The sequence below is a fragment of the Pelobates fuscus genome, chromosome 5 (assembly GCF_036172605.1).
Source record: "Pelobates fuscus isolate aPelFus1 chromosome 5, aPelFus1.pri, whole genome shotgun sequence".
NCBI lineage: Eukaryota > Metazoa > Chordata > Amphibia > Anura > Pelobatidae > Pelobates > Pelobates fuscus.
In genome coordinates this window covers 168,791,273-168,817,066 of record NC_086321.1, presented here as the reverse complement: position 1 = coordinate 168,817,066, position 25,794 = coordinate 168,791,273, and the positions used below count along the sequence as shown (strand labels likewise).

Genomic DNA, 25,794 nt, shown 5'->3' with positions numbered 1-25,794 from the left:
AACCCTGACACCCATCCTGCCATTTTCTCTCTTTCTTTTAAAGACAGGGCTTCCACAAACATGTACATTTATATATACTAAAGTCCTTATTATATATAAATAAAATATGTAGAAATTATATCAATTAACCCCTTCAGTACTGACGTATCTAAAAAAAAAAATGTTAATATAAAATGTGTCAGACAGCAGTTTAGGGATGTAACATGGAAATTCAAATAGTTTAAATTTACACAAATATAATTTTGGAGATGTCTGTTCATCCTTTGCAGAAATATTGGAGAGATTAAATATATTAGACCTATTACCATATCTATTATTGTTCAATATAAAACACAGAGTCTGAAATAATAGCATTAAAGCAAAAGAAAATGTTGTCACATACATTAGGTGCAACAAAAATAGTTTATTAAAAAATGGTCAAATGCCCTGCTTACCGGTATTTCTAAGAATCCTCATGGCATTGTTAGAAATACAGCTTTAAAAGAAATGGCAGATTGTAAAAATTGCCGTATTTCAGCACAATGTCTACATACAGTTACATCATCAATTTATAAAACACTTGAATGTGCTGTAATATTTGACCATTTTTAAAAAGAAACTTGTTTTTGATATTGCTAGTTGTTTGAATTGATGGCAGGATATCATATCTTACTAACTACAGTGCATTAATCAAACAGGATTATTTACTAAAGTGAGAATTGTTGGGAATTGAAAGTGAATTTCAAAAATAAGGCAAAAATAGAAACAATTAAATTTGGACTTGGATAATTTCTCAGTTGGATATTAATTTACTATTCTCAGCAATTCTCACATTAGTGAATAAACCTGTATTACTCACACTAAGAGAAAATACACTAGAGCTATAGTTTCTTTCAATATAACCAGTACAGTTGAGTTGGGTATTAAACATTGCCATGCATCCACAGTCAGTACTCAAGAAATGAATCCATGCAACTCTTCCATCTCTCAACAATATTTTCAAGGGATAGATATGACTCATATTTTTACTGCATCAAAAGATAATGCATTAAAGTAAATAAATAAAAGTGATACTCCAGTTTGAAATACATACCTTTGTTAACAAATGGATTGCATTTTTTTGTAATCATTTATTAACAGGAAATAGCTTAAACCACTTAGCCAGACTTGGTACTCCCATTAAAGGGAAATGTATGCACTGGAATAGCTTCTTCTAATTGAAGTGGGTATAGTGCCTGGAGTCCCATGGCACTGTCCTTCCATTCAGTGTTAAACCACTTTTAATAGTTTAATGCTTCTTGGGCTACTGTGGAAGCATTATCCTGAGCAGCATTGCCTGACGATGATTGCCTGAGAGTGTAAGTTGACTCCTTCAGCCTTTCACAACACCTACTACTGGTATGAATTGGTATGGCTAGAAGCAATTGTGTAATCTCTGCTTTAGCTATACCTCCCGTGGAGAGGCCTTGGACCCATATTTAGTGTTAGGCTGCTCAGAAATGGTTAAACACTGAATGGAGAGGAAGCACCAGGCATTATTGGTATTATAACCAATTCAATTAGGTGAAATGGATATACAGTGTACCTCTCATTTACAGTAGTGTGATGAGCACATCCAAGAAACCCACGTGGTGCATTGTCAGCTGTGTTTATTCATGTAGACTTGATGTCTCGTCATCAAAGAGGCGAAATCACATGACTGTGCCCAATTAGTCCAACTACAACCACAGAAGGCACCCTACCTTGCAGGTGTGGCAGATCCGGTCCACCCACTATGGAGTTGGGTGTCGATGTGACATTCTAAGGCCATCTCCTGATGGAGCATGTTTATAGCTCCACCTCCTCAGCTGACATGATTGACACAAATGTGCATGCGTCATCGCTTCATTGACACGGACATACTTTTTAAAATCACAAGGTCAATTCTAGCTAATTCCTGTGATTTTAGGGCTATTTAAACTAGTTTTAGGTTTTTATCAGTGCCCTGTCATGGTTTCCACTTACTGGTAATCAGAGAGTGGATTTATCTTGTATTTCTATTCGGCATTTATGAACCAGTTGTTATTGACTTCTTTATTTCTGGCATCCTTGAGCCTGTCTACTCGCTTCTGTGTCTTCCTGTATCCAAACCTTGGCTTGTCTCTGACTATTTTATATTTGCACACAGGCCTGGTAATACGTATATTTCTAAGCGTTTATATATAGTTTTACTTAAACACTGTGTGTTGAGTCATAGTATATCCTGACTGGAATTGCTGATCAAGTTACTTTGTGTTATAGCCCTATGTTTTTACTTGCCTGACTGCAGTCGTTGCACAGTCGTTCTCTCTTAAAATGAATGAAGGAGCTTTCAGAGGTAGTTCACAAAATTACCTAAATATTGACATAAAGTGACAGGCTTAGTCTCTTAAAAATGCATTAGGGTGCTTTCAGGGGTAGATTACAAAACTCACCTAAAATGTTCCCTACTAGCCCAGACCATGGCCACACCTCCAACCAACCCCTTAAAATTAAAGTGGCTCTCTACTTTTTCAGTATTTCATAAAAATATATTCACTATGAAATACTGATGCTGACTGTGTTGGAATTGTTCTTAAATTCCAACAAAGCACCAAAGATACAATAAGATTAATTATGGACTAGCTCCACTGTCAACTTTTGTCCAGTCCCAGCAGTCATCACAAGTATCGGTCATGGGATTCATTCATGATATTGCTCATCAAGACATCATCTATGTAGGCTTTTGTGGGATCTCAGTGTTGTACTTTTGCCCATGCACGACTGTAGATCACTGATGCAGCTCCAGGCAAAGGAAGTGCCAGTAGCTAAAGAAGACCAAGAGGAAGATGGAGGCAGCTGCATGCTTAAGGTAGGTAAAACCGGCCTTCCATTGCACCCTTTGGCCATTTAAATCTGCACCCCTCAGTTAATTTTGGGTGCCTTTCCAAAGCATGCAAAAAAAAAAAAAAAGACAGATGCACTTTGAAATGTACTTTCTTTAGGCATTTGGAAAGTTGGTAAGTATGCTGTTTGAATGCAGCAATGTTTTCTTCTTTGACGTTTCGTTACTGTGTGAAGACAGGGAATTAAATGGAGCCCTGGCATATACATTTGTTTTTCTCCTGAGTGAAAATTCTTTCTGGAGTATAACGCAGGGTAAGTGGGGCTTTATGGACTATAGTTCATTAAATATTAGACTGCACATCAAGAATGATAGAAGACATTATTTTGCACCTTGCCTGATTACTGGTTTGAGAAGTCACTTTGTAGTTAAAATGGTACGTCAGTAAATTCCAAGACAACTCTTTGATAGGCATTTAAAAACAACGATTATACTCCATTCAAGTAGGAGACAGTGACTGCTAAGTATTTCCCGTTGATGCTTATGTTCTTTGAGCTATTTATTTGGGAACAGAACAATTCTTGGGGAAAATGCTTTTCTGTATTTGTAGTTTTCCGTTACATTAAAATTAAATTACTAGTGAATGGCAAGAAATATGTTACTACGAAATTCATCACACCCATTCAATCTGTCCGCAGGTTCTACATTTCAATGTAAAGTACTTATTGAAGAAAGATCCTTGCCCATAAAATAACCCACCCGTTGATGGAATTTGATAAGGCTGTATATTGAGTTACACATGGTTGATGTGACAATAAAATTCTGTATCCATATGCTGCCGGAACGCTAATCGATTTGCAATATAATGTCACGTTCACACCATACTCCTTGTAATCTTCGACCTCAGTATCTTGATCTCATTTAGATTGTACCGTCCAATGATGGGAAGGAAGCAGGAGAGCAGCACTGTAATGATAGCCATCATATAACCCCAACCGAGAAAACACTTTCCACTCATGTAAATAAAGGATGAGATGCAGATCTGTTTAGCAAATGGAGAACCGAGACTGAATGGGAAGATCAGCAACCCTAGGATGGTGACAACAACTATAAAGCAGAAAAAGAAAAAGGACTTAGTCATCCAGTTGATAAAATCACTCTATTTGTGCTTTTTTTTTATATCTCCATTTGCCACAACTTTTAAACCCTTAAACCCTTAAAGAATCACTATAGGGTCAGGAACACACACATGTATTCCTGACCCTATAGTGTTAACACCACCATCTAGCCCCCCAGGGCCCCTCATGCCTCCATAAATATAGCAAAATCTTATTGTATTCTAGCCAGAAGCTGTAGCTCTGCATGCTATTAGACTCAGAAAACAAGCAGTCTGCTGACATCAGCAGAAGTGGTAGCCTGATCCAATCACAATGCTTCCCCATAGTATTGGCTGAGACTGACAAGGAGGCAGATCAGGGGCAGAGCCAGCATGATTCAAACACAGCCCTGGCCAATCAGCATCTCCTCATAGAGATGAATTGAATCAATGAATCTCTATGAGGAAAGTTCAGTGTCTACATGCAGAGGGTGGAGACACTGAATGTTTGGATGAGACTACTCTGACCACTAAAATAATAAGGATGAGCCAGTGATTCGGATGCAAATAAAAATAATGATTTTACTAAAACATAGTCAAGGTCAGCACTACTACAGCGTTTCAACATTTTGTTTAATCACGTATCACAGATTATAGTCTTAATGATAGTTTTATCCAACTGAAACCCTGCTGATACCAAAAACAATGAAGGTTTGAGCAATAATAGTTATTTTATTAAAACAAACTATTTATGAGAAGCAAAAACATAGACTATAGTGGATTTTCCACAAGCAGGTAAAACATTATTTGAGCCTTATTTTTTGAGTCTAATCCTCACTGCTTTCTCAAATATCTTCCTGTCAACAGATTTTCTCACATTTATCGTAAGTACATAACAGCCTTAAGCAAAGTCTGTACCTGCTGCAGTCTGGGCATATCTTGCTGGGGTGCACAACCTCCTTTGGCATAGTCCTGCGGGTATGATGGTCCACGACAAAACCAACAAAGCTCCAAAACTCAGTATCAGCCAACCAGCAAAAAGTATAATGGCCGTAATCTAAGAAACATAACTGTGTCATATTCATTTCTTAATGACAGATGTTGTGCTTGGGCAGTCATTATAAAAGATTTTTAATAAGCCCGAAAGCCATGTAAGTTCTTTTATATATATATATATATATATATTTGGGAACACAGCAAAGCCATCCGTTATTTAATGGTAGTGGTTCTGAAATAACCAAAGTTTATAAATAATTCACAAATAGAAATCAGCGTACACATAAAATATTTAAACAATGCTTCAGATTGACAAAAACACAAACAAACATTTAAACACTGCTCAAGTTTAAATCACCAATCTCATAAAATGAATAAGATCTCATCACACTATAAGCCACACTGTGTTTAAGGCTACTACTGCTACTACTATTTCTCCCCAAAATACTTTGCAGGGCATGTATTATGGAACACATGTGCTAATACAGTTTAAAGCTTTTCTATATGTGCACAAATTCATCTTTCTGTATTATATATAATTGTTCAGGCTTCAGCAGCACCACTATTAAATAATAAAGTTACCGAGTGTGCTCCACATACTGTTTTTGACATTAATTTGTAATCAAGTATCTTAAATTAAATTATCTGAATTGCAGCACTGACCTTTAGCGTTCAGTTATTTTCATTGTTTTATATAATTTGGTTGCATTACCATTTCCATAAAATCTCACATGTACTTAAATATGCATAAAAGGGTCAGTCTAAGTACCAAAACCACCTCAGTTCAATGCCCCATGGAGTCTCACTTCTCAATTATCTGCTGCCTGAGAAAGGCTGGGACCTAAAACATTGTATAGTATGCTTCAATAAACCAGCTTGGATCTTGTCCAGTATTAGAACTACTGCGGCTGCAGTAGGACCCGCAAGCTCAGCGGGCCAATTGGGTGGCCCACCTACTAAGGACCACCTACTGGCCATATTTTGATCGGGATGCTGAGAGGAAGTGAGTACAGGTCACTTTCTCCCAGCCTAACAATGAGGGAGAGAAGGGAGGGAGTCTGACTGGCAAAGCATTGTGGGAGTTTAACCTTTTGGTCACCCTTGCGCAGGACATAGAAAATCTTGCACCAGGGCACTCACTACATTAGTTTCACCACTGATCTTGTCCAATTTTGTGCCTGTTCCTATCGTATCATATTTCTAGTGACAAATAGTATGTACATGCAGAAGATAATATAAGAATTGATGCTCACCATAAACTAGAGTAAGTGAAAGTTCTGATGCAAATGTCTGTCCCAGCTGTCTTTGAGGAACTTTCAGACTCTACATAAAAGAACCATAAATGGGGGGCGGAGTCTGACCACTAAGCTGAACAGATGTGCGGGTAAAGAACTCCCGTCGGGTGGGTAGAATAAACGGAGATATCAGAGGCTACTCAGCTCAAGGACACACTGGGGGTGCACCACAGAATCGACAGATACCTTTCTGGAGCCTGTCGGAGCCCAGAACCCGAAAAGCAACCTGCGGCCTACGGGAGTTGGGGCCGGTGAGAGGCGGCCGCTCTCTTCGACACCAGATCCCCACAAAGGCGTACCTGATCTCCCACCCCCCCTCTGGACCGGTGGGGGTTACCCGGTCCCCACTAACCAAGCGGACTGGAAAAGAAAGCGAATGACCGCAGCTACACAGCCAGCAGAGGCACCAGCCTGCCGGGGCACACCCAAGATGGCCACCCAGCAGGTCCAAAGAGAGGGAACGCTGGCAGCCATACACATGCTCACCAACTGGAAGCTCTAGACCAACTCTGCTCGAGCTTCCACACAACCTTATGTGACAGGGGAGTGTCCTACCTCCAAGCGGCTCGAATGGTGGCTTTGTGGATCCGTCCGGAGACCCGCCGCCGCCATTACGGACTCCCACTACAAACCTTCAGGGCGGCCATCCAACCAAGCATGCAACGACAATTCAGGGTACAAACGGCTAAAACAAGCGACCAAGTCACGCACTTACCCACAGCGATGCCGACAACTCCTCAACACGGGTGTACACCTCCCCGGGCATACAGAGTCCACATGCGGCGCCAAAAAACAACTAGACGAAGGGCCGGTAAACCCTCGCGAAGGACAACGCCAACGGCGGTGCTCTGCCGCAACAATCATCCGGCATCAGCCAACTTGCCGTCAAGACAAGTCAAGGTAAACCTGCAGCGCACACACCTCAGAAGCAGCCCGCTCCAGACTCACAGGTGGATCTTGCACAACGGGGTCCGTGACAGAGCCTTGAAGGTGACACGAAGCCGTCGACACGACGAGGAACGGCCTAACACCTATTGCAAAGGACTGCCAAATGCTTGTAAGTGCCTACTGATGCATGACAGCAATTTACTGCAGTTACCCCTCCAAATCAGGCTGCCATATCAGTCCTCCAGGGTGGGCATCGGCTGATAGACGTGCACAGCCACGAGCACTCGCACCACTCATCATTGCCATGACACACTGCCCGAATGCACAACCCGTGGCTACTGCCTACAAGTTGAATTTTTACTATGATTTTATGCTTATTGTTATGCTTTGCTAGTGCCCTCAAAAATTATTCTCATATAATAGCCAGGCAGATATCCCAGACCTCCAGCCTACCTAAATGCTATTCTTCTTACTGTTGCAGATATGTTTTGGTCAAGTATGGCCATGATAGTCCAGCCAGCAGCTTCTAAGCTACAGAATTACCATAGTTGAGCATGTTACCTTACCGTTACCTTCCCATTGATTATATTACTGTCAGTTAAAGCAGCATGTCTTAATTATTCCTCTTGTCCTCACCATATATGACATTGCTTATAGTATCCTGTTTATTACTTAAAAATGTGCAGTTAAATATCATGCCACAGTACTATGCCTTTTGAAATGCCTGTGTCTGCTATTGTGGCGTCACAAGCTTGTCTGTCATACTTACGCACTACAAAAATAAAGAATAAAAAAAAAAGAACCATAAATGGATACCTGTGAGAATATATCAGGAATTTCTTCCAAGGTCCTGTAAACAATGCATGTCTGGTTGCATGGAGCATTGACTGGTCCACGACACTGGACAAAGACGCCAAACGAAACATCACCATGTGTAAACCAGGCTGGTGACATGAGACTGAAGCCCGAAATGAGGGAGAGAATAAGAGAAAGGACCAACCACAGAAATCCCATAAACGAGAACATCAGGACGGTTGGCCATTAACCATAATGTTCATTTGCAGCCTGAAAAAAAAAAATGATACTTGATTTTAAACCTTTCTTATTAATAGTAAAGTAAAAAAATATTTAAATTGTGCACATATATGCATAAAGATATCCAAATTACAGTAAATGCCTTGATCAAATATATCAACTCAAAATACCTAACGTGAAGTCATGGCTTAAGTCACTTGTAGATTTTAACAGAAATATTGTTTTACTTTACTGAGTTTATGTTAATTGGTGGCTGAAATAATTAATTGATGTTGGTTGATCAATTATTTATCTTGATAAGTCACCATTCAAAAGTCACAATCATCAATAGGACTAACTAATATTCTGTACTCAGGTTTCATGAAACTAACCAGCATGTATCATTATCTGTTATATGAAACTATGCAAGTACGTCATCAATGTACTGTCATCAGCCTATGCCAGGGGTAGGCAACTTTTAACACTCCAGATCTAATGACCCATTTTCCTTGCTTGTGCTTGGTTTCTTCAGTCTAATAAATTCTGTGTGTCAAACGCTCCTTCCGATGAACGTTTGCCATGGACTCCTGGAGGAGTGTGGAAGCCTGCCTCCTGCCCACCCACTATGGTCCAGTTCTGGGACACCGTTTGGGAGTTACACTGCCCAGCCGCCATTAGCAGCTTTCCCTGGGTGCCCCTGGTTCAGCACTTTCCCTTTAAGCGAATGGAACCGAATGCTAGCTCTCTGATGGCCATACGCATGAACCAAACCCACAAATAGTCCTCAGCGGTACCTAGTCGCAACCGCTATGGAACTAATTTCGGCATGAGGACTTCGTGGGTTCCCGGTCACCTCAGCGGTACATAGCCATGAATGTTAAGGAACCATTTTCAACATGAGGTTTCTGGACAACTTGGTTCACGGTTTTGAACCAGTTTAAAATCCGCTAGGAGAGCGCTTTTTAGAGGGAAAGTGCCTGAGACTAAGGGGAACAAACGCTACCTAAGAGCCAGGCGGAGCACCCAGTATTGCGGCCGCAGGAGCTCCCGAAAGTTGACCGTCAAAAGCACCAAACATCCTGGAACTATTTTGGGCATAGGACCACGTTTGCGGTTGGTCAGAAATTTAACATGGTGGAGTTTTCCCTACACTGCATGGATCTGAGTGCTATTTGGAGAACTTGGGCGCTCAGATCAGGGCTATTTAATCCCTTAGGGACAGCGGGCGTTCTATGCCATCCTTTTTGGGTGGTCCTAAATGCCGGAGGGCGGCATAGAAGGTCCCAGCTGTCCAGGGAACTTACCGGGTCCCTGCCAATCCCGCGACGGCGGTCGCAATCCGAGTGGCTGCCTGGGAGCTCTGGCAGCCCCCTTCTGCACAATCTGGCCCTCCAGGGCCATGTGATTGCAGGGTCCTTGCAATCACATGACTGGAATAGCCGGTTCATGCAGTGCCAGCAAGGAGACTGCCTGTCATGCCTTAACTATAATATCCCCTTACTTCCTGGTTCCACGGAGCTTAGCCACACCCCTTCATGACCCGGTCTCCCTATTTAATCTGACCGCACCAGCTGATCGAGGCTGGATTAATGAACTACGTTCTGTACTCACGAACCGGCTGCAACTTAGTTGTGAAAACCTGCTGTTACCGGACCGGAATAGAAGACTTCAAGTTCCCTTCGCCTCTCCTCATCCACGGCTAAAGCTGAACTCTATCCATGCAGGATAATCTGCCTCTGAGGAATCTCGGGAACCAGTGTTCTATAAGCCGGAAGCTAAGTAAAACTTCTCTGATAAACGTTGCATCTAAAGCTGTTATTTCCTGTCTCCAAAGTCCTTCGTTAAAGCCAACCGTTACAGCTAACTTCAACACATACTTGTCTCAGTTAGCTGCATCTATCTTTCTTCAGTTAAAGTCTATGGAACAGCTATTGTAACTTCTTATCATCTAATTAATTAATACTACTAAAGGACTCTTGCTGCTTCAGTTCCGTTTACTCCTTAAAGCTACAGTGCATATAACTGTGGACTTCATTTATCGTTTAATACTTAATGCTACAGTACCTGTATATTGGAATTAAAGTCAATACCAATTACTCCTAATAAATATTCGAACTATAAGAAATCTGCAGTTGTGTTCCTTCATATGAAATGTTTAAACGTGACAGATTAATCCAGCCATTGTAATGGATCCAGCAGATTTCGATTCTACTATAGCTACGCTGCATCAAAGAGTTGATACACTAGTCCAAGGTATGCAAGAACTGCAAGTTACTCACGAAAGACTTTTCACCTATGTCAGAGATTTACAAACTCATACTCCCCATACTACTCTGCACTCGGCTAGCGATCCTGCTGTGTGTAACCCTGAAAAGTTCTCTGGAGATCGTTCAAAATACAGGGAGTTTCTCAACTCTTGCAAATTGTTAATTGCTTTGAAACCTCGATCCTACCCTACAGAAAGAACTAAAGTTTGTTCGGTTATCTCATTTCTAAGAGGTGAACCTATGTCATGGGCCCATTCCTTTCTGGAAAACGATGACCCCATTCTAGATTCACTGGATGAATTTTTTGAAGCCATGTCTCTCCTCTATGAAGATCCTAACAAACAAGCTACAGCTGATTTAACAATCAGAACACTACAGCAAAGAAATAGACCCGTTGAAGATTATATTGCTGAATTCAAAAGATGGGCTGTAGAAACGCAATGGAATGACATCACTTTGCGCAACCAATTTCGAATTGGGTTATCTGAAGCTGTAAAAGACGAACTATCTAGAACAGAACTTCCTAGTACTTTGAACTCTCTAATTCAATTATCAATCAGCATTGACAGAAGATTAAGAGAAAGAAAGGCAGAAAAAGCCCTTTTACATTCTAAAGACCGTAAGCCTTTCACTCCCTCAAAAGCTCCAGAAAAGACTTCCTTACCAAGTGAATCTATGGAAATAGGGGTAATACGAAGTCCTCTTACTCCTGCAGAGAAGAACCGAAGACGTCAATTAAACCTATGCATGTATTGTGCCTCTCAAGATCATCTGGTTGCTGTTTGTCCCTTATTAAAACGGACAAAGGCCGGTAGACAAGCTTATACCTCTGCTATCTTCAGTGCACTCCCTTCAACATCAACCAATCCGTTCTTAACTGTATCCCTTGTCTTACAGTGGGATAAGGTGAGAATTGTGACTGAAGCTCTCATCGATTCTGGTGCACATGGAGTATTCATCGATTCAACCTTCGTAACAAAGAATAGAATTCCTTGTGTTCAAAAAACTAACTCTGTTCCTATTAAAGTGATTGATGGCTCCTTTATATCCTCGGGACCGATTCTTCATGAAACCATCCCTCTAAAGGTAACCACAAATCACATACATACTGAATTTCTAGTATTTGATGTTATTCCGTCACCTCTCTATCCCGTTATAATAGGGATCAACTGGTTAAGGAACCACAACCCTCAAATTTCTTGGTCTCCTTTCTCCATCACCTTTAACTCACATTATTGTAAAGAAACATGTTTACAACAAATTCCTATTCTTCAAATCTCTAAAGAACCAACCATACCCTCTTGTTATTCAGAATTTTCAGATGTCTTCAGTAAAAAAGAAGCTGAAACGCTCCCGCCTCATCGTGCTTACGATTGTCCTATAGACCTCATACCTGGTGCCCCAGTACCATTTGGGCACATCTACCCTCTCTCTGAGGCTGAATTACAAATTCTCAAAGAATATCTAGATGAAAATCTACGGAAAGGGTTTATTAGACCCTCTAGTTCACCTGCTGCCTCAAGTATGTTTTTTGTAAGAAACAAAGACCAGACTATACGTCCTATCATTGACTACAGAGCCTTAAATAAAATAACAGTTAAAAATCGTTATCCTCTTCCTCTCATCAATGAACTGGTTGAACGATTGAAAACTGCTACCATCTACACTAAGCTTGACCTTCGCGGGGCATATAATCTCGTCAGGATAAAGGCTAATGATGAATGGAAGACTGCTTTCCGAACAAGGTATGGCCTCTTTGAATATCTGGTAATGCCTTTTGGCCTTTGCAACGCCCCTGCAACTTTTCAACACTTCATAAATGATATCTTTAGAGACCTATTGGACGTCTGTGTCATCATTTATTTAGATGATATTCTCATATTCTCCAACACTCCTGAGGAACATAGAAAACATGTCAGATGGGTGTTATCAAGACTCAGAACTCACAAATTATTCGCTAAACCTGAAAAATGTCTTTTCCATGTCAAAGAAATAACCTTCTTAGGTTATGTCATCTCCCCTCATTCAATAGGTATGGACAATGCAAAAGTCGATTGTATCATCAACTGGCCTGTTCCCTCTACAGTTAAAGAATTACAGCGATTTCTAGGATTCGCCAATTTCTACAGAAAATTTATTAAAAACTACTCTGAGATAGTTCACCCACTCAATCAACTTAACAGAAAAAATTATCCCTTCAATTGGAACGAGAAGGCTCAAACTGCCTTCACCGAATTAAAGAGAAAGTTTACAACAGCTCCTATTCTTCAACTTCCCAATCCTTCATATCTTTATGTCCTTGAAACGGATGCTTCGGAATTTGCAATTGGAGCTGTCCTCTCTCAACACAAAACTCCTCAAGACCCTCTTCATCCTGTCGCCTTCTTCTCACGATCATTATCTCCTGCTGAAAAGAATTATCCTACAGGAGAAAAAGAATTATTAAGTATCAAAGTGGCTTTAGAAACCTGGAGACACCTTCTTGAAGGCGCTCGGAACTCTTTAATCATTTATACTGACCATAAAAATCTCGAATATCTTCACTCCAATAAAACACTGTCTGCTCGACAAGTAAGATGGAATCTCTTTTTTTCCCGGTTCAACTTCCAAATCGTCTTTAGACCTGGGTCTAGAAACAAAAAGGCTGATGCCCTTTCCAGGATCCATAAGGACACTGAGATTGAACCTCCTTCACCTAAAGTCATTGGAATCTTATCTTCTCTTATTGACGACATTAAAGATCTCAGTGAAGATGCTCTCGAACTTCCTAAATCAATTAAATTATTTAAGAAAAACGGTCTCTACTATTTCAAAGACCGGATTTACGTGCCTCCATCCTTCAGAATTAAAGTACTCGAATTTATTCATGATTCTCCTCTGGCAGGTCATCCAGGTATAAAGAAGACCCTTGAATTGTCCAAAAGATACTATTGGTGGCCTCGTCAAGACCAAACTATTGAATCTTATGTCAAATCTTGTTCTGTATGCCAAAGATCAAAACATGTCCATCATCAACCATTTGGTCAATTATTGAATTTACCAATTCCTGAACGACCTTGGCAATCCATCTCTATGGATTTCTTGGTAGAATTACCTCCTTCTCATCATCACACTACCATTTTAGTGGTGGTAGACCGTTTCACGAAAATGTCTCATTTCATTCCTTTAAAGAAGTTACCTTCGTCCTCTGAACTTTCGAAAACATTTCTTGACAACATAGTTAAACTTCACGGACTGCCAGACGAAATCATTTCAGACCGAGGAACTCAATTTACCTCCAAATTTTGGAATGCATTATGTGCCACTCTTCATATCCAACGTAAACTATCATCTGCATATCATCCTCAAACAGATGGACAAACTGAAAGAGTCAACCAATGCTTAGAACAATATCTACGATGTTATTGCTCTCACTTACAAGACGATTGGATAACTTGGTTACCTATGGCAGAATTCGCATACAATAACTCTTTTCATACCAGCAGTAAAATGACTCAATTTCTATCCAATTATGGATTTCATCCTTCCTCATTTCCTGCTCAGACAAGTTCTTCATCTAATCTCTCCGATTCGAATCAAATCTCTCATATGTCCTCTTTATTCAAAAAATTGCATGACAATCTTGAATTGGCCTCCTCCACTCAAAAGAAGTTTTTTGATACAAAACGACAACCTTCACCTTCTTATCAAATCGGTGATCTTGTCTGGCTTTCCTCAAAGAACATTTCTACAAACCGTCCATCAAAGAAGTTAAGTTCTCTTTTCCTTGGTCCTTTTCCAATACTATCGATTATCAACCGTAATGTTGTTAAATTGAAACTTCCACCTACTTTAAAGCTACATCCTGTTTTTCATGTGTCATTGCTGAAGCCTCATCATCCTGACCCTTTCCAAAGGAATGTCACTACTTCTCCTGACCCTATACTGGTCCAGGGTGAAGAAGAATACGAGATTCAAAGTATACTGGATTCAAGGTTCCATCGTGGCTCCTTACAATATCTCATCAGATGGAAAGGATATGGAGTTGATGAAGATACATGGGAAAACTCCTCTGACGTTCATGCTGACAAATTAGTTTCCCAGTTTCACAAACGCTACCCTTCTAAACCAAGTCAATAGCACCCAGAGGTTGCTCATTAAGGAGGGGATACTGTCATGCCTTAACTATAATATCCCCTTACTTCCTGGTTCCACGGAGCTTAGCCACACCCCTTCATGACCCGGTCTCCCTATTTAATCTGACCGCACCAGCTGATCGAGGCTGGATTAATGAACTACGTTCTGTACTCACGAACCGGCTGCAACTTAGTTGTGAAAACCTGCTGTTACCGGACCGGAATAGAAGACTTTTTTTTTTGGGATATTTGAAACCTGGCTGGCACCTGGCAAAGAAATTTGTACCTTTATAGCTTATAGCCTATACATATATGTTTAAATTCTACATATATTTACATAATATTTTTACATGATTATCATTTCATTAATTACAATTTGAGGTACTTGCCTGACAACGCAGGCAGAAAGTCCAGAGAATATGTTTTGCAAGCCCTAAATTTTACCCTGTACCTTTCCAAGACACCATAAAACCTGTACATAGGGGGGTACTGTTTTACTCGGGAGACTTCGTTGACCACAAATATTAGTGTTTCAAAACCATAAAACATATCACAACAATGATATTGTCTGTGAAAGTGCAGTTGTTTGCATTTTTCACACACAAATGGCACTTTCACTGACGATATAATGTTGTGATAACTTGTATGTTTGGAAACACTGATATTTGTGTTTAGCGAAGTCTCTCAAGTATAACAGTGCCCACCATGTACAGGTCTTATGGTGTTTTCAAAAGTTACAGAGTGTAGTATAAGACTTGCATTTCCATTTTTTCACATTAAAATTCGCCAGATTGGTTATGTTGCACCGTATGGTAGCCCAGGTATGAGAATTACCCCCATGATGGCATACCATTTGCAGAAGTAGACAACCCAAGTTATTGCAAATAGGGTATGCCCAGTCTTTTTTAGTAGTCATTTCGTCACAAACACTGGCCAAAATTATCGTTCAAATCTGTTTTTTGCATTTTTCACACACACACACACAAATTAGAATGCTAACTTTGGCCAGTGTTTGTGACTAAGTGGCTACTAAAAAAGGCTGGATATACCCCATTTATAATACCTTGGGTTGTCTACTTTTGCAAATAGTATACTATCATGGGGATAATTTTCATTCCTGGGCTATCATAAGGTCTCAAAGGCAACATAACCAGTCTGGCAAATTTCAATGTGTATAAACTAAAAAATTTAATGTGCTAAATTTGACCCTGTAACTTTCCAAAACACTATAAAACCTGTTCTTGGGGGGGCACTATTTTACTTGTGGAACTTCACTAAATACAAATATATTTTATTGCAGTATCTGCTAACAGTATTATGACATTCACAGTTAAAATGCCATGCAGTACTAAATAAATTTAAAAAATCTTAATTTTTCACTTTTATTTTTACATTTTATTCATATTAAATTATGTTTAATGTATAAATATTTGATGTGACATGAAAGTCCTGTTTCTCCTGAACAAAATGATATATAATAAGTGTGGGTGCATTTAATATGAAAGAGGTGAATTACGGCTGAACAGGCCTGTAGCGCAAATTCAAGGTTTTGTTTACATTTTGTTTTTATTACAACTTGTACAACTGGCTCAGTCCTTAAGGGGTTAAAGATGTATTATTTGTGGGGTTATTTTATGTTTTTATTATGTTTTGGGGTACTTTTATGTTTTTATTTTTTTGTGTTTGGTTCTTTGTTCATGGGAGATAATTAGCTCACCGATCTTTAATGCAATTATCTGCCAGGCCCAAAGATTCCTGGGAGGGGCTTGTGTTCAATACAATGGAGACCCCGCGCTGGGGTCTGTGCATAAAAAGGCTGAGTTTGGCCCATTAAAATCAGTTGTACTCCCAGAACTATGTGTCATCTAGTTACTGGGAGGGCAAAGAGCTAATCACTACTCAGCACCTCTTTCCAGCTCGTGGAGCATTCCGCTGAGAAAAGCTCCCAGGACTCTGGGAAGGAATAGAGCTAATCCCATATCCTGTTCCAGGACAGTGAGGCTTCATGAGGACCCCAGTCAAGCCACGGCGACTGGGGCAGAAGTGCTGAGGTTTTCCCTGTTCCAGCTAGGAAGCGGTCCTTGGCGGAGGTACCCAGCCGGAGTACAGGGAGATCCGCTACATTCTGGTTGAATGGCATTGTTGATAATATAATGATGTTATATTTTTTACCCTTTTTAGTTTTTCTTTGCTAATGATAGTACCTTGTCATTTATGCTTCATCTGTAAAAATGTTTTACCCAAAATTTGACAGAATCAAACTGCCAGCAAATGTATTGATTACGTGTTATGGTTTCCTCGTTTCTTAGTGTTTTGTGCTGAAAGAATGTTAATCAAGCATCATTGAAAAACAAGCTTATCATTTCGGGATAGAACTTTTGGTTTTTTTATGAGAACACAGAACCATGTACACACAACCTACTCCACGCCGATAGTTTATGCAGCCAAGCAAGCAGCATAGAGCTATAAACAGGAATCTTGCACATTGCAATTAGACTTTTTGATTCCAACATTTTTTATAAAAATTGTATACCGTATGTAGTTGTGAACAGTTTAGCTGGCTCAAGATGCAGACATTTTATATCGTACAACGTGCAAGTATGATGTGCTTTCATTCCAGGTATAATTTCATTCCAAACCAATGTTTGGCGTTTACTTTTGCTGATATTGATTATAAGTGAAGGCAATTGTTAATGTTCCCATCCTCTAGTGAGTAATACAATTTTGTAAGTTAATATTTATGTATTAAATCAATAAATCTGTAGCAAAGATAACAAACTTGAATCATGTTAGAAGCTTGTATTTAATGAATCCAATATGCCAAATGGATGCCTTAGACAAAACAGCAATATGAGCTACCAGCATTGACAGAAAAACATTTACATTTACATTGCGGTTACTGTGGATGAGTTTGCGTACGTGCTGAAGTCAAAGGTCATTATCTGAAAGAATATGCTGTTTTCGTAGTTTTAGAGAGAGCTGGTATTCAGTTGAGCACGGATACACGGACTACATATTTTAAGAACAGAAAGCAAGGTACTTTGGCAATAAGATACATCCACGAGCACTCATCAACACGCGTTTACACACTCACACAAGAGAATTAGAAAAAATACTTATATGCAGTCATAATGTAGAAAGATGTGTGGCCTATTCTTCACAATATATATTTTTTTAACCATATATCGTCCACAGTTGGAACATGACATAGAAAAGAGAAAATTATATCCTCCATCCTTGCTGCTGATAACATTATAAACTCCGTGGATTAACTAGCTTAGATGTGTGGAGTAATTATTAAATTATTAAATATCTTTATCAGTGTGGAGGAAGAAAGAAAGGAATATGAGGTTCCTTAATTTTTTTTTTGTGTTCTTTGTGTCAACATAATAAGAAATTTTTGAACCGTTAAACTTTATCCTAGTTTATTAAAAATATATTGAGTTTTCAAATTTGCTGTACTTGTTTCGTGTGTCACATGTTAACTCCCTATTTAGAACATTCATGCAGTGCATTTAGCTGCTGAATTTGATCTTGGTGGAAATTTATCTAAGGAAAGACATATACTATTTTAATGAAAAGTGCTAAATAAAAAGCAATCACCATGGAAATCAATAGAATGTCTCACAGAATTTAGCTCGTTGCACTAAAAATAACACCTGTTTTGCCTTATTAACCCCTTAAGGACACATGACATGTGTGACATGTCATGATTCCCTTTTATTCCAGAAGTTTGGTCCTTAAGGGGTTAAATCTTTCTCATACTTTATGTTGGTTGTAGTTTTAGTTGAGTCCTCTAGAGGGAATGCATGATGTAGTTCAAACTTACTGGCTGCTGGTAGTTCCAGAATACACAAGGAGAACAGTGCTTTGGAGATAATACCCTGGCACTAATTATGCTGACCCAACAACATTACTAATATTCAATAAAACATCCGTAGAAAGACTCCATCCTTCTGCTGGACTTTCTTCCTTATTAGAGGTCAAGGTCCCACTTGGACTGTTGTAGTGTTGTAGCCAACCTTGCATTTCCCCACTAGTTTGCTGGTGACTAGATTCTGAACGAGGAGGACACTCAGCCAGCTATAAATGTATATGCAATATTTATTTTTGGTGTATTTATTTTACCATATGATCATGATTGTACATATATGTTCTCTGCGTATTCTTGGAATATATTTATTGGTTGACCGCACTGCAGTTTGTATGTGAAGTTAATTATAAGTCTTATAGGGAATAATCATGGAGATACTTTAAACCATAACACATCTATTTAAGGAGCAAATATTTGTATAATCTAATTACAAAGTCATGCACATACATGGTATATTTGTGACATACACTTAATATTTATCTCAGGCCTATGGTCACATGATCTATTACCAAAGATGTTGAGGGGGGTACTCTAAATACCATAACCAATATTGTGCCTCTTGCAGGTTATGTATCAAGCTAATTTCTAGAGGTTTGACATCATCCAATGTCCCTGGGCTTCTGTGAACTGGCCCCTCAGGATATTGTGATAGTGTAATTTATACATAAAAATGGTTTGCAACAAAATAGAAGGGTGGAGCCACAGATCTGCTGGCACGATAACAACTTCCGCAGGGTGTAGTGATTATGGTGCTTAGATTATGGTCCTCCCTCAAGTCTGAATCTGGACATATCTGAGTTTCCTGGGTACAGGCCTAGGACTCATAAATCAATGTATTCTTGGTGCTCAGAACACAAAGAGCTCATCGTTGCAAGTCTGGAGGTTCCATATAGCACTCATAAAGATGGAATTATATTCACCTGGGCTACATTTTCTCTTCACAATTGCTAGTGGCAAATGGAAATTTTGAGCCCTGTTAAATTGTGCATCCTTGTGTCTATTTGCAAACTGCAGCAGATGTGGTAAAGGTACAAATTCCTAGTTTCGCATGCTATGGATATGAACAGAAGACAAAAGATGAATGACCTGAATGTTCACAAGAGCAGGTTTCTTTTCCCATGAGACTTAAAAGATAAAGGAGACAGGACAATGTAAGGCTTCCATGTAAATCATTACTAAGAAACATGAAATGATAGGATGACTGCAGGCAAAATGTAACTAGCTCATCTTGCCTGTCTGTGATTAAGTGCTCCTGGTAGTGCAAAACCAATCAGACTGCCCTGCATCAATCCTTTGTGATACAATTGTTGATTTAATTTGGTATATACTCATTTGTCATAAATATTGCTATTTGGATGCATATAGACACTATTCTTTTTCTTTCTCCCTGCTTCATGTAGCTATTCTGGATGAGGTCCACGTCTCTTGAAATATTAAAAATCTATATTGGGTACAGGTATTTTTTTTTTTATATTGAAACTAATGACAGATAAAAAAAAAAATCTTCAAGTCAAGTGTATCTGATGGCATATTTGCATGTACATATATTGTATCCTTGAAAAAGCAGAATTTAAAAATAATTTTTCCCTAATCTCTCCTAACGTCCTATCACAAGTCACAAAAACGGACATCGGCACAATCACGTGGTAGGACCACGCAGACATCAATTTAGCATTAACCATACACAATCTGACCCGCCCTTGGTCTTGGAGACTGAATCCCCTACTACTACATGACACCAACATAGTAGACACCCTTAACTTGGACCTCAAGACATACTTTGAGATAAACTCCGCGACAGCAAAACCTCATTGTGGGCAGCCCACAAATCAGTAATCCGGGGGAAACTAATCGTACCCAACAAATCTCAGAAGCCTTGATGGGCCTACACCAGCTGGAGACTATCCACAAGAGGAAATCAAAAACCCTCAACACTAACCACCTTGACTGCCGCCAGGGGTCTCCTAAGGCGACTGACCCTGCACGATACCTCAAAAGCCCTAATGTGGCTCAACCAAAAATACTATTAAAAAGGAAATAAGGCAGACTCCATGCTAGCCCGGCACCTAAAACATTGCATAGAATCCAAACAAATCTCGCAGGTTCGCACCCCAAAGGAAACCCTCAGTAACTCCCCAGAACAGATAGGGGAAGTATTTCAAAGATACTTTGAGAACCTATACAACCACATCCCCCTCAACCCCACCGAGGCAACGGAGAACCAAGTCCTCACAGGAAACTTCCTCAAGGACCTAAGCCTCCGATCCCTTCATGAACGAGCCAAAGAGGCACTAGCGGCTGAGGCAACAGTGGAGGAAATGGCCAAAGCATTCAAACACAAGAGTCCAGGACCAGATGGCTTTGTGGCCCTATACTACAAAACCTTCAGCTCCTCCCTACTTACACCCTTATGCAAAGTATTCAACTACCTACTGAAAAACGACAAACTCCCCACGGACATGACAACAGCAAACATATGCCTCTTACCAAAACCCAACAAGACATACGACGACCCGGGACACTACCACCCAATATCACTACTAAATGTGGACCTCAAAATAATGACCAAAATCTTGTCCAACAGACTCAATCCTTACCTTGAATCTCTCATCCATCCTGACCAGGTAGGATACATACCCAACAGGTAAGCGGCAGATAACACGCGCAAGGCCATCAACATCTGGTACACACAACATAGACATATCCCATCAGCGATCATCTCCCTAGATGCCGAGAAGGCATCGCCTTCTCTGGCCTTTCTTGATCCAAACCCTCACACACCTCGCATTCCTCCCTGAATTCATCTCCTTCATCGAAGCGACCTACCACCAACCCCAAGGTGTATTACTTCTACCCAACATAACGCCACCATGATTCACTATCTCGAACGGGATGAGACAGGGATGCCCACTTTCCCCCTGCTATTTTCCTTATCCCTAGAGCCATTGCTGGAGGTGATCCGGTCCAATCCCGGGATTGAGGGAGTCAACATCAGAGTACTACAATACAAAGTCTCTGCATATGTGGCTTCCCCGACTACATCGCCCCCTACCCCTACCAATGGCTCCCACGATTGCACACTCCCTGGACCTCTTGGACTAACTAAGAGACAGGTACAATCTCTCTTCATACCTGTCCCCCATGACTCCCATTCTCATAAACAAGCTATTCCCACCCGGACGTATTTGTTATTCTGGTGTTCCCTGATGCCCCAACGACTGGCGATCATGCACCGCTCCTCATCCAACCTATGGTGGAAAATGTGCGGCGAGGTAGGCACATTTTATCACTGCTGGTGGACCTGCCCAATACAAAAACCCACATGGCAAGCCATCACATCCCTCCTGCCCAGAATTCTCGGAAAAACATGCCCATGGATCCACTGGCCTTACTGCTCTCCAAACCTGTAGAACCCTTCACGCGCGCCGAAAACAAACTCATAGTCAGAGTGGCTCTTTCCACACGTAGGGCAATAGGAGAGGTGTGGTCAAAGACACGCCTACCTACACAGACAGTCATCAGAGTCAAGACTCAATAGACATGGATAGCCTTACATCCCAAATCCACGACACACCCAAAACCTTCCATAAAATCTGGGATCCGTGGCTAAAAGACGACACTCCCTACCTTGGCAATAAACCCACTAGCATCTCTAGACCAACAACCCTGAAATATCTCCCTTACGCTAGGCACCAAATACCACCCACTCCAACCCGCAACACAATGCAAATCCCCTATCCTAGCCCCTCATTCCCACTCCAACACTAACTCCAGGGGGTGGAGGGGGAGCGGGACCGCGAGAAATAAAGGACGGCCACACTCCACATTGGAGCCGTCAACTACTCCTCTACCCTTCCTACTAACGATACTCATACTTCTACTCTCATAACCTGTAAAGACCCACTAACCTTCTTAATTCATATTCTTACCCCTACTATGCCTTTCTATCAGGCTTTCGGGCAAGAAACACAGAATATAAGGACTAAAGATCTAAGGCCAAACTAGGGACTACCGGATAGGACAAGGCATTGGCAACCAAATCCCCTAACCCAATAGCGACTCAACTGCGGTCTAGACTCACGAACCAACCCACCCTTAGGCGGAACCTGACAACTAGGGACCACATACTCATAACTGAAACAATAAGAAACCCTCAAAGGGGCCATCCCGAGACAAGGCCGAGGTCAAACCGACCCAACAGATCGCAAACATTCTTGCCAACATGTCTTGTGAAATGAGCTTACCATAAATATGTGCCAGACATGGGGGACACAACACACAACCCCCCTAACGCTATCTTAGTGAAGTCATGATCCTCTCATAGTCCAAAGCCAGTTCATGAGCATGCCCGCACGCAGAGCCTGTACTATAATGTACTGTAACAATCCTTTTTGCTTCTCTCTATGTTTCTTATAAATGTATGTACTGACCTTTAATTCATAACAAAATTTTTAAAAAAGAATAAAAAAAAAAGAATCTTTCCTACGGTTAATTCCCACTCGGGTCTTAAGCAAGAAATACTTGTCGAAAATCATAATTTAAAGGATTCTAGAACCATTAGTCTTCAAAAGCAGCCCGGGCATAATGCCAGACTATGACAACTAAAATTTATCAGAAAAATAATTATATAAATTTGATTCAAAGTAGTAGAGTCACTTGATATACTGGCAGTCCAATTATTTTCTAATATTCTTTGCTTGGCAACAAGAATGTTCCACCGATAGTTTTCAAGAGCTGATGTATATTATTGAAAGCGTTTGCAGTTGTTTACGTTAGATTGCAGGCGAAGGCTCATGCCTTTTGCTCACTTTCCATTTCAGAGAACATTCATATGACCAAGCTATTTCGTTGAGCGAGCAGTAACTACATGTTCAAAAATACTCGTAAGGATGAAGAGGTTTAGATGGGTTTTATATTCTATAAATATATCAAGAATCTAGCAGATACATAATATTTTAGGTTTATCGTTATAATAAATTATATTATTACCTTGATTCCTTTGCAGAGTTTTGGGGTTTGTTAGTGATATGTAATATGGAATGAGTAGGGGACTTAAGGTACTAAATCATTGACAAGATATGTCTTCCGTATTTTGGCTGATATACTGTAGTCAAATTCAGATCCAACTCTTCCTGTGCCTTCCCGTGAGTGTGATCTCTTGGTAAATACACAGTTTGCTACCACCTTTATATTAAATGCCTAAATTGAAACACCTTTGAAAATACACCCATTGGAAACCTAATGCTGGTGGCACATTTTTCTAACTTCAGCATTTATGGAAGATGTTATTGTACTCTGTACTGCAGTGATTTCTCCGTTCCTTTCCCTCCCCTCCCCTGTTCTATAAATCTTAGATAAATGTCCCTAGAAATATATTACGATCTTCCTGTATCTGCACATACAATTTATTCAGAACTGTCAACATAAACATTCACACAATTAAATCAATTGCTGCATACTGTTTTAATAGCTTTTGATCATAGCAACAGACATACATTGAACTAGACACCAAGCGATTTCTCTCAGGCTGATGTGGACTACAACTCTCATCACAGAGGCAAATTAATTAGAGTAGGTTCCTATACACGCAATTAAAGCTGCACTAATCAAAGATAACTTACCTTCAAATATGAATATTTCCTTCATTTTAAATAAACCTGTTTCACTCACAGTTTTTCCTACCAATCTTTCTGTTCTGCCGAGACAAATATTGCAACCAAATGAAGGATCCCAGGAACACAACTCATTAATTTCCACTCTTATCTTTGTTGACTTTTCTTTTTTTCTGTTTAACTTCTGGAAGAAGTTACACAGGTAAAAGACCTTCAAGCTGGTACATCTACCTTTCAAAGACATTAGAGAAAAAGCTTCACCTTCAATACAAATGTTAAACTGTTTTTGTCGTTTTTTTTGTTGTTGTTTTTATGTTCGAGGCTTTTTCACATATTTTAAAGTAACACTATAAAACACTAAAGTGTCCGTCTGCCCCCCCCAAAACTTTTTAAACATTCACCTCTTTCCGGCGCTGAGGTCCCTCTGTGTTGGCTCCATCTCTGCCTCCTCAAACGTAAGCAGGGGAAACCTAATGCGTATGCACGGTGAGGGCAGCACACATCAGGCCTTCTTCATAGGAGAACATTGAATCAGTGCTTTCCTATGAGTAATTGGAAGATGCTGGAGGCAGTGGCGTACACATGACCTATGGGGCCCCGGTGCGAAAATTGATCCGTGGGCCTCCCCCCGCACGCTTACTCTGCGCAGGCCGGGGCCGCAACACATGGCGGCGGGCACCTGGTTGCAGGGGTTGCAGGGTTGCGACCCCTGCGACCGCGGTATGTACACCAGTGCATGCAGATGCACACACACTTAAAGGACCACTACAGACACCCAGATCACATCAGCTCAATGAAGTGGTCTGGGTTTCAGGTCCCTCTAGTTTTAACCCTGCAGCTAAAAGCATAGCAGTTTCAGAGAAACTGCTATGTTTCACTGAGGGTTAATCCAGCCTCTAGCGGCTGCCTCACTGACAGCCGCTAGAGGAGCTTCCGCGATTCTAAGACACTGAACGTCCATAGGAAAGCATTGAGTAATGCTTTCCTATGGGCGGTTTGAATGCACGCACGGCTCTTGCCGTGCATGCGCATTCGGAGCTGAGCGGCGGAGGGATCCCCAGCGCCAAGGGAGTCCGGCGCTGGAGAAAGGTAAGTGCTGAAGACACACACATACTCTCACGAACAGACGCATATACACTAGCTAACAGACACACACATTTACTGACAGAGACACACTCAGCGACAGACATACATACACACTCACTTACAAAATATACACTCTCACTGACAAACACACACTCACTAACAGACATCAAACAGACTCACTAACACAAACACACTCAGTAACAGACACACACAGTAACACACTCACTGACACTCACTAGCAGACACACACTCACTGACACTCACACTAACACTCACAGTAACACTCACAGTAACACACACACTAACACTCACAGTAACAGTAACACACACAGTAACACTAACAAACACACTAACACTCACAGTAACACTAACACACACTAACACACACAGTAACACTAACACTCACAGTAACACTAACACTCACAATAACACTAACACTCAGAGTAACACTAACACACACAGTAACACTAACACACACACTAACACTCACAGTAACACTAACACACACACTAACACATTTTATTTTTTTAAATCCCCCCAGCCTCCGTACCTTTTGGAGTGCCAGTCACCCGGCGGGCAGTCAGGCTGGCGGGCACGCGAGGGAGCACTCTCCCCTGAGTGCTTCCTCTTCAGCTCCCTCGCGCGCCGCGTACTGATACCGGCGCCGGAAGATGACGCCATCTTCCGGCTCCGGTATCAGTGCGGTGCGCGAGGGAGCTGAAGAGGAAGC

At 40.7% G+C, this 25,794-nt stretch overlaps 1 protein-coding gene across 1 annotated transcript; it reads right to left on the bottom strand.

Annotated features, from left to right (window-relative positions):
- Positions 1 to 1,055: 1,055 nt before the first annotated feature.
- On the bottom strand, positions 1,056 to 24,046 carry LHFPL7 (LHFPL tetraspan subfamily member 7). Its single transcript, XM_063457073.1, has 4 exons — positions 23,988 to 24,046; positions 7,913 to 8,161; positions 4,836 to 4,974; positions 1,056 to 3,928 (listed from the first exon to the last, which is right to left on the bottom strand). Exons 2-4 carry the CDS (start codon positions 8,120 to 8,122, stop codon positions 3,696 to 3,698), a joined length of 582 nt encoding a protein of 193 aa, XP_063313143.1. The 5' UTR covers positions 8,123 to 8,161; positions 23,988 to 24,046; the 3' UTR covers positions 1,056 to 3,695.
- Between the last annotated feature and the right edge of the window lie 1,748 nt (positions 24,047 to 25,794).

Coding starts and splice junctions, on each gene's coding strand:
- LHFPL7 (XM_063457073.1), bottom strand. CDS start 8,122: ATGTTCTCGTTTATGGGATTTCTGTGGTTGGTCCTTTCTCTTATTCTC. Junction 4,975..7,912: donor TTCCTGATATATTCTCACAG/GTATCCATTTAT, acceptor TATGTTTCTTAG/ATTACGGCCATTATACTTTT. Junction 3,929..4,835: donor ATATGCCCAGACTGCAGCAG/GTACAGACTTTG, acceptor TCTGCTTTATAG/TTGTTGTCACCATCCTAGGG.